Raw genomic sequence first — 16604 nt, 5'->3', positions numbered from 1 at the left:
GGGGCCGGAGGCGGGGCGGTAGGGCCTGGCTGAAGGGGCAGAGCGCGGCCTGGCTGGGCCAAGAGGGGCGGGCCCGGGGCGGGGCGGGGCGGGGCTCGCATCGGCTCCGCCGAAACTCCCACTTCCTCTAGCGCCGGCTGCCTGGCGGAAGTACGTCAGTTGTTATCCGCTCGGGGCGCCGCTGCCACCGCCGCCTCACGAGCCCCGGCGCCTCAGCCCCGGTCAGCGCCCCGCCCGCCTGCACGCCTGTCGGGCCTCAGCCCAGCCTTCGCCCGCCGCCAGTTGCGCATGGGGCGTGCCCTCGGGGCCGCGGCCTACGGCCGCTGAGCGCCGGCCGCCCCGCTAATGCGCGCGGCGTCCCGCGCCGGGGCGCCCAGGCCGCGCAGGGCCCGGGGCTGAGGCTACCCGCGCGGCATGTCCGGCCCGACCCGCCGCCCGCCGCCGCCCAGGGCCCGAGTCCGCACGGACCGCAACAAGCCCGGCGGGGCCGAGTAGCGCAGCGGCAGCGGAGCGGGAGCCCGACGGCGCGGCCGCAAGGTCACCGCGCGCCATGGAGGCCAAGGTCCGCCAGAGCCGGCGCTCGCGCGCGCAGCGGGACCGTGGCCGGCGCCGGGAGGCGGCCCGTGACGCCCGCGACCAGAGCGCGTCGTCGGGGGATGAGCCTGAGCCCGGGCCCGGCAAGGAGAACACGGGCCTGCCCCGCGCGCCCCCGCCCCGCGCCGCCGCCGCGCGCCCCCCGCGCCGCCGCCGCCGCGAGTCCAGCTCGCAGGAGGAAGAGGTCATCGACGGCTTCGCCATTGCCAGCTTCAGCACGCTGGAGGCCTTGGAGGTAGGTGGGCCCCCGCAAGCATGTTGCCGCGGAGTCGCGAAAGAGGAGCCCCTGGAGCATGGGCACACCCACCCCCTTAGGGCTTCCAGGGCTGTGTGGGCCCCACGCGCCTAGAGGGTTGCTCCGGGAGGACCCGGCCCCCCCGCGGGGGGTGCGGGCCTGTTGGTGTTTTAAGGAGCTGGGGAGAAAAATCTCTAAATTATACTGTCCAAACTGGGGGCTGCCTGGCTACTCAGTCTTTTCCCAGTTGTGTTTATGTTGCCAAAATATCACTTGATTCGGTTCAGGATGTGCTAGGGAGGTGAGCACTGCTGAACTTGCATGGAGGCCGTGATAAAATGGATACTTGAGGGTTCTTCCTGTTCTCCTCCCTCTCCTCGAGGTTTCTGTTCACATGGGGAGAGGGAGGGTCATATTTTAGCCCCCTCTCTCTGCCACCGCTGTGTGCTGCGTGGTTATTAGGATGGCAGAAAATATTGCTTGTCTGGTTGAGTTATCGTGGACAATATTTGTTGAGCAAATAACGTCCCTTCTCGCCTGAAACCAAGTGAGTGGAGAAGGAAATGAATGCTGTCAGAGCTGGCAAGTAGACTGGTCGGGAGTTCTTGTCTCCTAGAACTGGCCTGGGTAGGAATGCCGCCTGGCCTGGGAGTCCTGTGAGCCCCAGTCAGCTAGCCAGCCCCTTCACCCTCCAGGGGCCCTAGACAGCACTTATTTTTGGGGACCAGCATCTGTGGGGTTTGGGGTCCCAGGAAATGCTTAGTTAACAGCTCCCCTTTTCTGAGGAGTTGGGGCCAGTGGCCTAGGACTCCCCAGTCTCAGAAGCTAAGCTTTGGGGGAGGGGAAGTCCCGACACTGCAGGTCCCTTTTCCAGGAGTAGCCCGCCTCTGTAGAGAGCCTCAGGGTCAGGTGCTGGCAGCCAGGGACAGGTGGCCCAGGCACAGGTTTGCCACTTTTTGTCTGGACGCATGGATGCACCTGTGTCAGAGCCTGGGTTAACACTGCCCCAGATCCTCTGTTGTGCTTATCTGGGAAGCCTGGGATGGCTCCTGGGCCTAGGGGTCCTCAGCTAACACCCTCTGTCAGGGTGTGGTGTCGCAGGCCTAGGCTCTATCCTGGGGAGGGGAGGCCCCAGGGCTGAGCTTTCAAGCCAGGTCCTGCCCTGCGGCCTCTGAGAGTGGATACACCAACCACCTTCCAGATGCGTAACCGCCCTGTCAGGTGGGGTAAAGACAAAAATGCTTACTGTGTCCTCCAGGGCCCTGCACCCCATCAGCTGGCCTCTGCCACCTGACATCCTCTCACACCAGCATATCAGCTCCTTGCAGGTTCTGCCTCAGGGCCTCTGAACTTGCTGTTCCCTCTTTCTGGGCTGTTCGGCGCCTTCATGTCTCAGCGCAAATGACACTCGGAGAGGCTGTCTCTGGGCATGGCCTGAAGCAGCATCCCTTCCCCCCAGCTGTGCATCTCCACTTGTTATTTCACACACTCTCTTTGCCGCCAGTTCCCACATCTCTCTGAAGCTGTCTGCTGTTTTGATGCTCCAGAACTTGTAGCTGGAAGAGAGCAGGCACTGAGTCTGTGTGTTTCCCCTGAGGGTCCTAGTGCCCCAGGTTCCTGGAGTGAACCAGGGAGAGGAGAAACGGAGGTTCAGGGAGGCTGCGCCTCGGGTCACTCAGCGCCCCACACACTGCCTGCCGTGGCTCTGGCTGTACCCTCCTGCCTCGGGACGCAGTGCGAGGGGACTTCTGTGGGCTCAGACCAGCCCCAGCCAGAGAATGAGCTCCTTTTTGCTTGGCATTCACGCAGCCGCATCACGCAGGGCCCCTCTACACACCTTTCTCTGCCTTTCTGAGCCAGGGAGGGGTCTGCCTGTCTTGGAAAGTACGGGGCTTCTGGACAAGTCAAAACTTTTAGATCAGCCCGCTTGTTTGGCCTCATTTCTTGCTAAAGTGTAGTGGTTTTCCCCCAGAGTTCAGATAATTCATAATGAGGCTGAGTGACAGCACGCAGCGAACGAGTAGGTGCTGTTCTAAACCTGCTTGTCCCCACAGCACCAATGGGGACACTGAGGCCCGTCGCCTGCCGTGTCAGGACCTCAGTGTGCCCAGACTCAGGGTTCTGCCAAGCCCTCGCGAGTCTGTTTTGGCCTCCATGTGGATGCAAGCTGCCACCCTGGGAGCATAACCTAATGGCAGGTGTGGGGCCCTGTGCAGAGTGCCAGTGTCCCTCAGGGCCTCCTTGCCTTTGTCCTGAGGAGGCACGCCCCACCCCAAGTCCCCTCCAGGCTCCCTCTCCCTCTGTGTCCTGGGAAGGCCCCCTCCACCCTGTGTCCTGGGCAGGTCTCAGGCCCCCTCACCCTCTACCCGGTGTCCCTGTGTCTGCTCCAGAGGAAGGGTGACACAGGTGCGTGCCTCAGGGCAGCTGGGAAGATCACTGGCCACCTCTGTTAAGTGCTGTGGACCCAGCAGGCGCTCCATAATGTGGCGGGGTGTTGTCAACTGAGGAGGGGCCCCAAGTCTGTCTGGCTCAGGACATGTACACAATCCTGGGGGTAGGGTTATCTCCATTGGAATCCAGTGTCTGAGCTGAGCGTGTGCAGAGGTCATGATCTGGGCACGGGGTCGCACACCTAAGCCCTTGTCCCCTGTTGGGTTTCCAGTTTTCCGTTTATCCATGTGGGGACAGTGAGCAGGTTGCCATGGGATAGGGGCCCTGTGGTTGGGGCGGCACAGGGCATCTTTTTCCCAGGGCTTTCCCTCAGGGCAGCCGGCCCTTGCCCTCCATGTTCCTTCGTGTTCTCTGGGTCTGGAGAGAGCATTTGACAGTAGAACCACTCTTCTCACTTGGCATCCATATGATTTCTTTGTTCATTTGCTTTTCAAACAGCAAAACACTTTTACCTGGATCGAGTCAATTTTTATGAAAAGGTATGTTTTGAAAAAAAGTAGCACCAGACTCAGTCTCCTTCAGTAACTACTGTCCCCAGCTCCTGGTCTTTGTAGAGCATGTTACGCAGCTATAACCATACTTGTAGTCTTGCGCCTCTCCTTTTTGCACAAGGAAAAGGTTATCTGCCGCATCTGTAAATGTCTGGGGCATGTGTGCCCGGGAACAGAGATGGAAAGGAAAACGCCCCAAATTATAGCTGTGCTCACAGGCGACTTCCCTTCTCTAATTCTCTGTTTTTTACGTTTTGATCAATAAGTGTAGCTTTTATAATCCACAAAATGTACACCTCAAGCCGTACGTGACCTGCACCACATAGAGTCGTGCTTGAGAAACCGTGCTCCCACCTCCGACACGGCGGCAGGTGGATAGTGGTGTGTGGGCAGCTGGTCTTGGCCCGGCCCCGCTGCTCCCAGCCTTTGGGGCCATCCAGGGGCTCGCTCTGTGTTTCCCCCCAAAATAATGGAACCCTTCCCAGCTTAGGATGTGAGCCTTATGCCCACTGAGGGGTGGGTTCAGGCCTGGACATGGCCCCATGGGGGTGGGGAGTCAGTGAAGGGTGCCAAGACACCCCTTTCCTGGGCCACATTATGGAGGGTCAGTGGTGGTGATCCGTCTGCGAGTCAGGTTTAGTCCCCCCTCGGGGCAGAGAGCTCGTGGTCTGTGCTAGCTTAGTGCTCAAGGCCAGGCGTGTGGGGAGTTGAGATGTAGCCCCCGCAACCCATGGACAGAAGCCCATGCTGTCAGTTAACCTGGGGGGGCCACGTGCCCAGCCCAGCCCTCAGACAGGAGGAGTGAGAGCTGAGAATACACGGATGATTGGGTGCTGTGAGGAGAGCCAGCAGCCAGAGAAGCCTTCAGCATGGAAAACGTCCAAGTCTCCAGGACAGAGCACCTCCTCCAGGCTGCCTTTTGCTCTTCGGATGGGGAAATTGAGGCCCGTGGTGGGTGGATGGGGCTTTGCCTGCAGTCATAGGCTGGAGGTGTGGTGCCGAGCTTGGAACCTGCCTAGGATGAGTTAGGCTGCTCCCCCTGCCCCCACTCCACAAGGTCCCACAGCTTGCTGTGAGGTGTGCAGCCTCCAAGGGGGACCCTGGCAGCCAGTGAAAGCAAAGCCACCGCATGGCCCCTCAGCCCACCTGGGTGTCCACCAGCCCAGGGCAGCACCGGTTTTGCTACTTGTGGGGTGGGAGGAGCTCTGGGCCTAGCCTCAGTCAGGCCTGGCATCTCTGTACCATCACTGTCTCCTGTCGTGGGGGAGATGAGCTTTGTGGGAGCAGTTTTGACAATAGCAGCTGCTGAGTGCCTGTCTTGAGGACTTCCCTGTCCTCACACACCCACTTAGTAGAGAAGCAGCTGAGGCCTGGGGAGGCCAGATCCTTGCCCAGGATCTGCCTGCCTCTGTCCCAGGCCACAGAAACTGCAGATCTTCCCCTGAACTTGGCTGCATTTTTCAGACACTCTTTGGGAAGAAGCTGAGCTTGAGCAGAGGGTGATCTTGCCTGACATGTGAAGGGTCAGCCTTTTCGTAGGCTGCAGGAGCAATGCAGTGGCCGGGGCCGGCTGCCTGACCTCTGGGGAAGGGCCAACCCCCCGAGCACCGTGGGGATCTGCGCCAGACTGCAGAGCCTGAGGCTGCACTGGGCTGCGAGGGCTCAGCCGCGTCCCCCAGTATCACCCCATGTCCATCTCGGGAAGTAGGGTCACAGGGAACACTCTGGTGACACACAGCAGTGGCGGCAGCCAAAGTCCTGATGGACGGTAGCCTTGTCTCTGCTGGGCAGCATGTTACCTTCACCTGCCCGCGAGCACAGGTGAGGGTCTTGAGCCCCTTGTGGGGCTGGGCCATTTCCTGGGCTCCCTTACGCTGGCTCACTCCCTTGTCCCCCCGTGACGGGGGCTTGTGTGCAGGCACTTGTGGCCTCGGCACCTCAGGCTTCCCTGTCTGTCTCACCTGTGCTGTGCCCAGCCCTGGTGAAGGCCGTGTGGATCTGACGACAGAGAGGGTGGTGATCACCTGGAGGCTGTGCTGTACCTGGGGGAGAGCATGGCAGAGAAGGGGTTCCGTGGCCTGGAGCCTCCCCTCCCCGCTAGTCAAGTTTGCCTGGGAGGAGCGGCAGCCTGGGCTGTCGGGGCTCCTCCGTGGCAGCTGCAGCAGCGTTCTCTCCGCCCTTGCTCTGGTTTCGGAGCTGTGTGTGCACGTGTGTACTGTTGGGAGGGTAGGGGGTCCGCAGCCCAGGTACATGTACGCAGCAAATTCTGTTCAGGTGGGCAGTTTTCTGCCTTCTGGAGGAAGGGTACTGGAGTCTGGAGGCCACCCCCACCATGGGTGTGGGGGTCACCGAGCTGGGGGCAGCCAGAGTGACCGCAGTGGCACCCGCTGGGACAGCTTGAGCCATGTGGTTCACGTGCTGTGTGAGGAGCCCTGGGAGTTGGGGACCCTGCGCAGATGGGGAGACTGAAGCATTCACCTGGCCTCTCATCTGGGGCAGAAGTCCAGCTGCACGGGGGCCAGGCCCGGGTGCCTGCTGTGGTCACACTGCCCGGGCCGTGCTCCCTGCCCGCACCCCTCTGCCGGGAATCCCTTTCTGTGCATCTTTGGTGACCAGGAACCTGCCACCCCGAGGAGCCATCCCCCGGTTCAGTCTCCATGAGGCCTCTGGGGAGCCAGGCCACTGCCTGTTCAGAGGTTTCCAGCGCTGTGAGTCGCATCACCAGACCACGGCCTCCCTCACCCAGCCCTCTTGCCTGGACTGTTGCTTGGGATGGTCTCTCGCTGCTCTCAGTCACTGGGACCCAGGCAGTGGTGGCCCTGAGGCAGGCCCTGTGAGGCTCACGTGGGTCTCCCAGGCCTCTGGAAGCGACTGCTGGCCACCAGGGAGGGCTCTGACCCGTCCTGCTCTCCTGACTCATTGAGCACTGGGTGCGTCTTGTGCCCCGTGCCAGCTTTGGGCTTGGCTCCAGGCAGAGGAGGCGGACAGGTAACTATAGACTCGCGAGAGACTGGAAGGAGGTAACAGGCTGTGATGACAGCATCTGCCATGAAGGCAAGGCAGGTGCTGGGGCGGGTGGGGCTTTCGGGTTGAGAGGCTGTGGAAGGTCTGTGAGGCCAGGAGGGGCGCGTGCGGTGACCGATCACCGAGGTCACCTGAGACGCTTTCTCCTTTCTGGAGCTGGAATCTGAAGCCTGCGTGGAATCAAGTGCTTTGGAGAATTAGGACAAATGTGGTATTTGGTTCCAGTTTGGTGTGGAGAATCTTCTAGGACCCTGATTTGCCACAATAGTTCTGAAAAGAAATCTGAGTTTCCCCTTTTGTTCAGCTCACCAGGACTCATTTGTGTGTGGGAGGAGAGCTGGTTTGGACCCTGGTGTGCATGTGGGGCCGGGGGGTGGGGAGGCCGTTGTGCGTTTGTGTATGTGGGGAGGGACCTTGACCCGGGGAAGCGTCTCCAGTGTCCCCGGCTCTGCTTCTCCCTTGGAACAGATGTTTAGGGCGGTCACCGCCCTCTGGACTCTGCACGGAGCTGCACATGTTGACCTGGCAGCTTGTGCTGGGGGAAGCAGAGCAGGCATCTGTGCACGGCACCTGTGTGACCCTGTCAGGGGGCCCCCACTTACATGCCATTGCCAGGGAAGTACTAGGGGCCAGAGCCCAGCCCAGTCAGTGGTGGTGCCGAAAATTACAGCAACAGGAACGACGGCAGTCAGGGCCTCGGCTCACCTCGTCCTCCTAGCAGCCCCTGCAGCAGGTGCGTGCTGCTCCCGTTGTCCTCAGTTTTCCCCTCTGAAAACTCAGGAGTTAAGGCACTTCTTAAATCTGCATGGCTGGCAAGTAGCAGAGCAGGATGAGAACCAGGCACAGGACCTAGGTCTGTGCTGCCCTGTGGAGGGCAGGGGGCTGGGGGTGGAGGCCATGTAACCAGAGAGCGGCAGGGCCCCCACCTGTCCAGCCTGGGCTTCACCCCTCTGGCCCGGGGCTGCATGTCTGACCACCCTGTTTTTCCTGTCCTTGGAGGGAGGGCCCTCACAGTTTCAGACTGAGTCAAGAGTTGGCCCTGTGGGGATCAGGTGGGACCTGGTGGGACCTCCAAACCAGCCTCCACAGGAGCTCCAGCAATGTGTGGCCATCAGCCATGTCCTGATCCTCTCTCCCTGCCCGGTCCCACTGGTTGCTCCAAATCTGACGTGTTTTGCCACCTTTGGTGCCTGGCAGTTGCCCCTCTCCCTGCAGACACTCTCCAGCCTTGGGGGAGGGCAGGGGTGTTCATGGTCCTGGCCCCAGGTCTCCCGCCTTTCATGAGCGCCAGTCCCCACAGGGACCCATAGGGTCTGCCAAGATCCCATCACTTACCTAACCTCACATACCATAGCTATCCCCTCTGGCCCCCAGGCTCGGCGCTGTGTGCTGATCCTCAGACCCCGGCAGGCCCCTGGCCAGTGCTTTTCCCACATACTGCTTAGCCTGCCCTCACCTCAGTCTTGGCTCCACCTGCAGCCCCAGTGAGATTTGTCAGACAGGAATGCTCATAGACTCATCTGGATAAAGCCAAGGGCTCCTGACTCCTGAGATCACATCTCTTCCTGATCCAGATTCCCCAGAGATCCCCTGTCTGCTGTCCATGGAATGAACCCATGTTCCCCTTGAAGCCTGGCCCTGCCTACCTCCTCATCTTGGGCCCTGCACCCTAGGAGCGCCTGCCGCGGGCCCCTGCCCAGCTTGCGTCGTCTCCCAGGAGCAAGCTCAGGATGCTTCTGAGGCCCTCCTATCAGCCGGGGCAGCCCTGTGCCTGCTCTGGGTCTCACTTTCCTCATTTAGGGGTGATAAGGTGGAAGTACCTACTAGTGGTCCTGTACCTCCCTGTCTCTGCTCAGAGCTTGTTTTTCTTCATCCCCCACCCACACAGAACACGAGCACGAGATGGTTCAGCAGCAGCCGCCCTGGCTGCTCCCCCACTGGGCTGGGCTGCAGCTGCGCAGATTCCAGGGCCCGAGGGGGAGCTCCCAGGACCTCGAGCTTGAGAGAAACTGTGGCAGTCCTGGTTGAGCACGGGATAGGGTCTGGCTGTGGAGGAGTGGGTGCTGAGCCTCTGGGGCGGGGCTCATGGCCTGAGGGGCCCTGAGCAGAGACCGACCTCGTCATCGTCAGAACGGTGGTTTGTGACCATTAAATCCCAGTGTAGTGCAAGTCAAGGGTCGGCCTGGGTCACGGGGCGGGGGGGGGGGGGGGGGACCCGCGCATGGACGTGGTGTTGGGTGGTAGCTCGTGCAGACCTGAGCAGGCGGCTGTCTGTGCCACCTTCACACCTCCTCGTCCCCCAGGCGCTTCCAGTTTCCCCAGACCTCTGTCTGCGTCGTCAGCCATCTGTCTGGCTTGACTTTACCACAGGGTGGGTGGGTCTGCGTGTTCTGTTTCCAGGTGACTCTACTCTGTCCTGATGGGAGAGGCTCAGTCAGTGGATGTGGGAAGAGATGGGTACCTTCACAGGGCCTGGGAGGGGCCATCCCTCTGGGAGGGGCTCCCTGCCCGTATGCCGGGAGCTGGGTCCCGGGAGACACTGGCCGAGGCTGCGGTCGTCCTGCTGAAGCTGGGCTCCTGACTCCATGCCCTTGACCGTCTGCCCTCCAGCCATGCCCACCTCACCAGGTGCTCACTGCCCTGCGCACACTGTGGGCGGGGTCTTGGGGTAGGGCACTGAGGAGGAGCGCAGTGGGACCGGGATGCGACGAGGCAGGTTCTGGAAGCTTCCAGAGCAGCAGAGGTGTCAGTGAGGTCTTCAGGAGACAGCCCTCAAGGGCAAGGGGACCCTCAGGGAAGCCTTGCCTAGAGAGTCAGCGTACTGGGTGTGGGGCTGGGGCGGTGTGGGTGTGATGTAGGCGGGGGACGGGTCAGGGAGGAAACTCTGACCAAGTGGCGCGGCTGGAGGGGAGACTGGACCTGGCCCCCAGAGCAGCCAGGCCAGCTCCCAGTTCAGGACCTGAGCCCAGACAGGTCCCAGGCCGGGGGCTGAGGTGCCTGTGGCCTTCCTGCACCTGGAACAGGGCCCGGGGCAGGGGTTAGGGCAGGTGGAGGACCTTCTCAGCCCCCCATCTAGCCCCCAGGACCTGTGTGGGCAGGGAGGGCCTCTAGCAAAGCCTGTCTAAATGGAGGCAGATCCTCTTGTGGTTCACAGGGCCTTCCTTCCCTGTCTGTCTAGAACTTCCCTGACTTTGGCACTTAAGTCCCATGTCCCCAGAACCCGCAGACATGGAGAGTTGGTCACTTGGGGGTTGGAGGCATCGGATGCTGGTGGGCAGTGCAGAAGCTACCTGCTTTCTGGCTGGGGGAAGGGGAAGGGTTACCTCCTGGGGAAAGACCCTGGCAGTAAGCCACGGGCTCCCGCAGTCACTGGGAGGAAGCACCTGCACGTGGAGTCTCTGCCCCAGGGTGTGAACCACAGCCTAGAGGAGCAGGGTGGAGGGGCTGCGATTTTACTGAGGTAAGCGGGTGCGGGAGTGTTGAGCCAAAACTTGCAGGTGAGGGGCAGTGAGCCGTGTGCGTGCCAGGGCAAAGGAAGCAGCTGGGCCAAGGCCCTGGGGCAGACAAACTCTGATGGGAGATGACAGCCTGCCAGGGGAGCTGGGGGTGAGGCTCTGAAGGTAGAATGGGTGGGGCCCACACTCAGACTGCAGGCAGGTGGGATTTGACCTGAACTCCTGGAACCACAGAGAGCAGATGCCTGAAACAGGAGTCGGGGAGTGCTGCTGGGGCTCTCGAGTCCAGGAGGTTCTGGGAGACAGGCAACCTCAGCCACCCTGTAGCCCCCTGGCCCTGTCCCAGGGTGACATGGCCATCCCACAAGGCCTCCCTGCAGGAAGTAAAGGGGCAGGTGGGGTGGGAGGCAGTGGTGAGGTCTCGGGTGGGCTGTCCACTGGGGCCATCTGCATTCTCACCCTGCTGAGGGGGGAGCAAGAGTTGCCCAAGTTTGGTGAGGAGGGGTGAGCTCTGTGGGGGTGGGGTCCAGGTATTGGGGAACAGACTCCAGTGTGGTTCACAAAGTGTGGAAGAGGGGGTTCCTGCCCAGTTGGAGAGAGATGGCCATGCATTTGCCTGCAGAGTCCACGGCCTGAAAGGGCCCGATCCACTTGGGAGCAAGCAGCCTCAGCCCCCAGCGAGGGGAACAATTCTGAGTCTGTGTTTGTCAGTTTTAATTACTTTTCTCTCTCCATGGCTGGTTTACTGAAGCACAGTTTGAAATTTTATTGGTGGTGCATAGTATTAATGTTTAAGGGAGTTAAAAATAGTCACATGAAATTGCTACAGGAAAATCTAATCTGTGATTTCATAGCAGCTTCCCCTGACCCCAGTGGTCTGAGGGCCTGGTCACTCGGGGCCTTCACTGCCGGGCCATTGCCTCAGGTGGCCAGAGATTGTGCGCCTCCGTGCCCCACAGCACCCTCTCTGAGGCCCCCCCTGTGTGGGGGCAAGGGTGCTGGGCTCTGCATGGCTGCATCTGCCCATGTGTGCCCGCAGGTGTGGCCCAGAGGCCCCATGCCGACTGAGGGCTACCTGGACACCCCTCTTGGGTCACCTAACTTGTCACCTCTGGTGATGGCAAGAGCTGACAACTCCCCGGGCTGGCTAGAAGTTCCTGGGTCACTGGTGGACATGACCGTGGACCCTGGAGCACTGGAGTTCGTCCTGCCTCACACTGCATCGTCACAACCTTGGCAGTGCCTCATTGCCCCGTTTGTACTCGGGAGCACTTGTAGTAGCATTATTGTGGGCCTGCAGTGTGGCTCCAGAGGCAGCTGTGGGTAAAACCCCCACAGGCCTGGGCACAGCTGCTGCTCCAATCTCCAGATGAGGGAAATTGAGGCCGGCAGGGCAGTGACCCTGCGTGTGCCCGGGCATGGCTGAGCCTTTTAAAGGAGCCCAGACAACCCCCCCCCCCCCACCACCACCAGACTGGCCTCACAGGCGAGGGCAGCCCCAGCCTTGGGCACCAGGGCAGGGCTGGCTCATGTTCACCAGCTGCACGCACAGAACAGAAGCCCGGGGAGCTCTGGGAGTGTTCTCAGGGCAGTGACTTGCTGTGGGAGTGGCGTCTGGACCCCTGTGTGCCCTGCTCCAGAGAAATCCTGCTGAGATGGCGCGTTTCCTTCCAGGAGAGGAAACTGGTGGGGCCGTTGGCTTAGAGTTCATCCTCTTGAGCCTTCAGGCGGGAAATGCTGTGGGCCTCTCTCGGAGCCAGGACGTGTGTGGCACGAGGACGCCTGCCTGTGGAAGCCAGGGAGCCTCTGTCTGCACAGGGCCCACGCTGGGCACATGGCAGCTTGGCCAGGGCAGGCGGCTTTCCTGCTCCCCCACTCCTTCCAGACGCAGAAGGTCCTGTCCTGGGGCCCCACGTGCCACTGTGGTCTGTGGCTGGCATGGAGCTGGACTGAGTTCAGTCCAGGGGAGAGAGGCATGAGTGTTTCAAGTTTTCTGACAATCTAGTTGTTGTTTTTTAAAGAAAAATAACAGGAAAAGTGGCAAGTTAGGACAATTCATGGTTGACAGACGTGTCTTTTTAACCGCGTGAATGATGCAGTGGCCCATTGTGTCTGGAGAGATGACCTAGAGTTTTCCTGAGGCCCTTCTAGAACCTGCAGAGGGGCTGGGGCTAGTGGCAGGGGGAGGGAGGGGTCCCGGCCCGGAGTGGGTGGGGTCCCGGAGGAGGTTCTATCTGCAGCGCACACCACGTAAGTCACCCCCATGCTTGCTTCCCTTCCCTGTCTGTCCAGCCCATTTTGTCTCCTTGATTCACAGATGCTTGTTAGAAAGACAGGTCCCTGCCCCGTCCCATGTGACCCCTTAGGGCAGGTTGCCCCTGTAGGTTTCATGGTTAGTGGTGGACTGTCCATGCATTCTCTCCCTTTGCTCAGACTTTTGTCACGGGCAGCCCTGTTCTCTTTCTAGGGCTCAGACGTGAGAGCCCAGAGGTTATCCCCTGGACCAGAAACAGCCTTTGTGACTTTGGCCACGTAGGTCAAAAGTGGCCTTGGATGGCCCTAAGAAGGCCCTGAGATGGGTGCTTGCTCCTTTCTCCCTGTGAGAGCTCAGCCCACAGTGACAACGTGAGGTGCACACCTCAGAATCAGGCAGGCCACACAGGGGCAGGAGGCTTACTCTTTCCAGAATGAAGTGGTCCACGGGAAGGTGAGGGGAGAAAGCTTGCCGCTTTCTGTGGCAACAAGAAAGTCACAGCACCTGTGTTGGGTAGGAGCGGGGCTCCAAGGGATGGGAGATTGGGCCCAGGGGCCCGATCAGCGCAGCTGCAGTGTCCTGCGTGGAGACTCCGCGCCAGCCTCCTGTCCAGGATACGGGGTCTGAGTGTGCATGTGCACGCCTGTGTGTGTGGCGGGGAGATGCCTCAAAGCCCCGCCTCCTTATATCTGTGGGCCCTTTAGGTGGTGTCTGCCTGTGCTTCCTGCGTTGGCGAGTGCCGCGTCAGCCTGGCCACTGGGGCTCTGTCAGACGGGAGGGTGTGTGAACAAGCCTGCGTTTCCATCTGTAGACTGAGTGTGGCAGGCGGCTCCCTGCATGTGGGCCAGCCCAGTCCCTACTGCAGAAGACCTCGTGGGACAAAAGCCCCTCCCTCCCCTGAGGAAGCCTTCTGAGTGAGGTTACGGCCTTTTCCACCTTCGGATGGGAGGCTGGGGGGAGGTGGGGACCCATGGGTGGTCAGTGAGGTTCTGAGGGGACAGACCTGCAGCCTGGCACGATGGACAGGTGGATGTTCCAGGAGCCTTGCTGCTTTCCAGGGCCTGGGTGGGAACAGTTGGGTGACCAGGAATCTCTCTGGACTTCTCTGGGCCTTGGCCTCCATCTGTAAAGGGGTTGGCATTCATTTGTCCTGGGCACACCAGGAGTCCATATGTATTGAGTACCCTGTGTGTGGGAAGCGAGCCGCTGTGTTCACCAATGCTTTCTGTCCGTGGAGGCACAGCCTCAGTGTTGTTCCCCAGGGAAGCCCGTGGCCATATGCAGGGCCAGCTGCTGACTGCTGTCAGACCTCAGAGCCTCCCTTGGCCTCCCTCCCATCCCCGGGAGACAGGAATGCACCTCTGAAGTGGCTCCTTCTCTTCCACTTCCTTGTCTGCATTAGCCTTCTCTCCTTTTGAGAGTCGTAACAACTCACCTAATGGGCTGGCTCCCTCCTGATCTGACCCCAGGTGCCTGGAGCCGAGCTGGCATACAGTCGGCGCTCACTGCCACTGTAATGAGTTGGCCTGATTCCTATGGGAGGGGCAAGCGCGGGAAGTCCTGGGATCAGCAGGGACTCTTGTCGGCAGGGCATGAGGTGGGGAGTAGCCCCTTCTGACTGAGACAAGCTAGTGCCCTGGGGGTTTCCAGAGGTGGCTGCAAAAGTGCAGGTGACCTGTGGGTGTCTCTGGGGTCTGATAGCCCAGAGTGTGAGCGTGGGAAAGGGGCTGTTCTGCACCCAGCAAGTCTCGGTCCCCCTTGCTGCTCAGGCAGAATCTGCCTGTGGAACTTGGGTCAGGTCCACAACTGTGGGCCTGGCAGGTCATCAGTGGGGACCTGAGTTCCAGGCTGGCAGGACTGCTGAATGGCATGGTGTCTGACCTCATGGATGTCCCAGGACAAGTGCCCCACCTGTGGCCCCCCCGACTCAGCTGACCTTTAGGAGCCCCCATCCCCACTGGGATACCATCCCTCTCTCTTTCTGGTACCCCTGAGTTGACATTGAGGATAGGGCAGGGACGTGCAGGAAGGTGAGCATGCTAGTGCTTGGTGAAGGGGCAGGCATCACAGGGTGTGACATGGTTCCTCTTGAGAGGCTGTGGATGGCATTTCACTCCCCATATCCTGCTCGCGCTCCAGGTCTGCGTGCCTGTGGGTTTGGGCCTGGGAGAGGGGAGGGATCTGTTACACCGCCGTGTGCAGCCGTGGAGCATGGTGGTCAGTCAGCCTGCAGTTGGACGTGGTTGCTCCCGGGCCGGGCCACAGGCCACACCGGACAGGGCAGTCAGGGTGCTTCTGTTTCTGGAGGGACAACTCCAGTCTGGTTGGCCTCATTGGCGCCCCTGGTGAATTCTGGAAAGTGTGGGCCCCGCTCACTGGGTGGGAAGAGGGACATGTGGAGTCTTCTTGAGGTGGCTGTGGACCCCGAGTTGGAGGACCCCACCCTCAAGCACAGCACCTCCTGTTTCCTGCCTCTGGTCCAGGGGACCAGAGCAGACTGGAACCTCGTCCTTCCTGCCACCCGCTTAAGTACCTAGGGACACTTCTTGCAGGGGCGTGGGATAAAGTCACCACCGTGTTCATTCAGGCTTTCCTCCTCTCCTCCCACAAATGCTCTTGGAATCTGCCAAGTCCCTTGTTGGCGTTTCCTTACCTCTCTCTTTAGCAGCCCAGTGGTGCTGGAGCTGCCTCCAGCTTCCTTGTGGATGCCAGCGAGTGGCACCTCACCTGCTCAGTACATATCAATCCCAGGTCCTCCTGGGTTCTGGGCACACGGGCAGGGCTGTGTGTGTTGGTGGGGACGGGGGAGCGGGGCGTCCAGACCTCTGCATAGTAGTAGCTGTGCAGGCAGTGCAGAGGCTTGATGGGATGGGAGACCACATTGTCGTTGTCAGCATCAGTGTAACACATGCTTGTTAAACACCCACTGTGTGTCAGGCTCAGCTCTGGGCACTGGGTACAGCTGTGAGCAGGGCTCGCCCACATCTCTGCTCTAGGGCTGGATCTGGGGTCGCTGAAGCCCTGCACACCTGGCTGAGATGGAGACTGCTTTCCCAGGACAGTTCCCATCCAGTCAGGATTCCAGGCTGCAGGGAATTTGGGCTGATAGGCCCACAGGTGGCTCAGGACCAGAGGAGGAGGCAGCTGGAGTTGCACAATCTCTGCCTTTGGCCAGCTAAAGTGCTAATGGCCTTCAGCCCAGGGCTCACCCTGTCTCAGACTGGGAATCTGAGGGCCACTCCCAGGATGGACCATGTCTCACAGAGGCCAGCACAGCCACCAGTCTCAGTGCCTGCTTCCCGTGAGCTTGGCTGAGACTTCACATTGGGCCGAGGATCAGGGCACCCTATTGCTGGCTGGGCTCCTTGGGAAACACCCCAGTCATCCTCCCCAAACCCCCAGTCCTGACAGGCCCGCCCATGCTCATCCGACCCATCTATGCCCTACCCATCCCTCCATCTGCCTTCACTCCCCTCACGCGGCCCTGCCAGGGTGGGAGGCTTCCTCACAAGCTTAGAGTGGTAGGCTGACAGCCCGCTGTGGAGGGCGGCGTGGGCTGCGGCCCCTCAGGTGGGCGCTGGCACGTGCACAGGGCCCCACCTTTGGCATGGCATAGTCTCTCGTGGTGTCACTGTTGGGATAGCTAACACTCCACGTGTCACCACTGATTAACTGGCTTTGTTCTTCCTTGCCCCGCAGAAGGACATGGCCCTGAAGCCACATGAGCGGAAGGAGAAGTGGGAACGTCGCCTTGTCAAGAAGCCCCGGGAGGCAGAAAACTGCCCATCTGCAGAGCCAAGTGAGAACGGGCGGCCCCTGGAAGCAGGCAGCTCTGAGCAGGACCTGGAGACCCCCTGTGACCGAGGGAAGAAGAAGGTCCCTCTGCAGCCCACCAAGCAGGTGAGTCCTGGGCCCCTCCCACTCAGAGCCATGGGCTCTGTGCCCTCTGCCCCCGGGCAGCCTCGGGGCCACACCAGCACCTGGACACCACCCATCGTCAGCTGGGCCTCCCTGGCAACGTGCTCCGTCGTTGTCGGGGGTGGGGTATGGGGCACACGTGGACTGGGGCCAGGGGCACCTGTCCACCAGAAGTCTGAGGG

At 60.8% G+C, this 16604-nt stretch overlaps 1 protein-coding gene across 3 annotated transcripts in view; it reads left to right on the top strand.

Moving 5' to 3' along the window:
* The first annotated feature begins 550 nt into the window (after nt 1–550).
* FBRSL1 (fibrosin like 1) overlaps nt 551–16604 on the top strand; it is an 83633-nt gene continuing 67579 nt past the window's right edge. For all 3 annotated transcript variants that reach the window (XM_068990331.1, XM_068990330.1, XM_068990332.1), the window contains exons 1-2: nt 551–829; nt 16204–16404. In XM_068990331.1, the coding sequence (XP_068846432.1) occupies nt 551–829; nt 16204–16404 (480 nt within the window). The remainder of the gene's footprint in view (nt 830–16203; nt 16405–16604) is intronic.

The sequence above is a fragment of the Capricornis sumatraensis genome, chromosome 17, assembly GCF_032405125.1.
Source record: "Capricornis sumatraensis isolate serow.1 chromosome 17, serow.2, whole genome shotgun sequence".
Classification (NCBI taxonomy): Eukaryota; Metazoa; Chordata; class Mammalia; order Artiodactyla; family Bovidae; genus Capricornis; species Capricornis sumatraensis.
The sequence above is the reverse complement of the archived record's forward strand: the minus strand, read 5'-3'. Positions and strand labels throughout refer to the sequence as shown.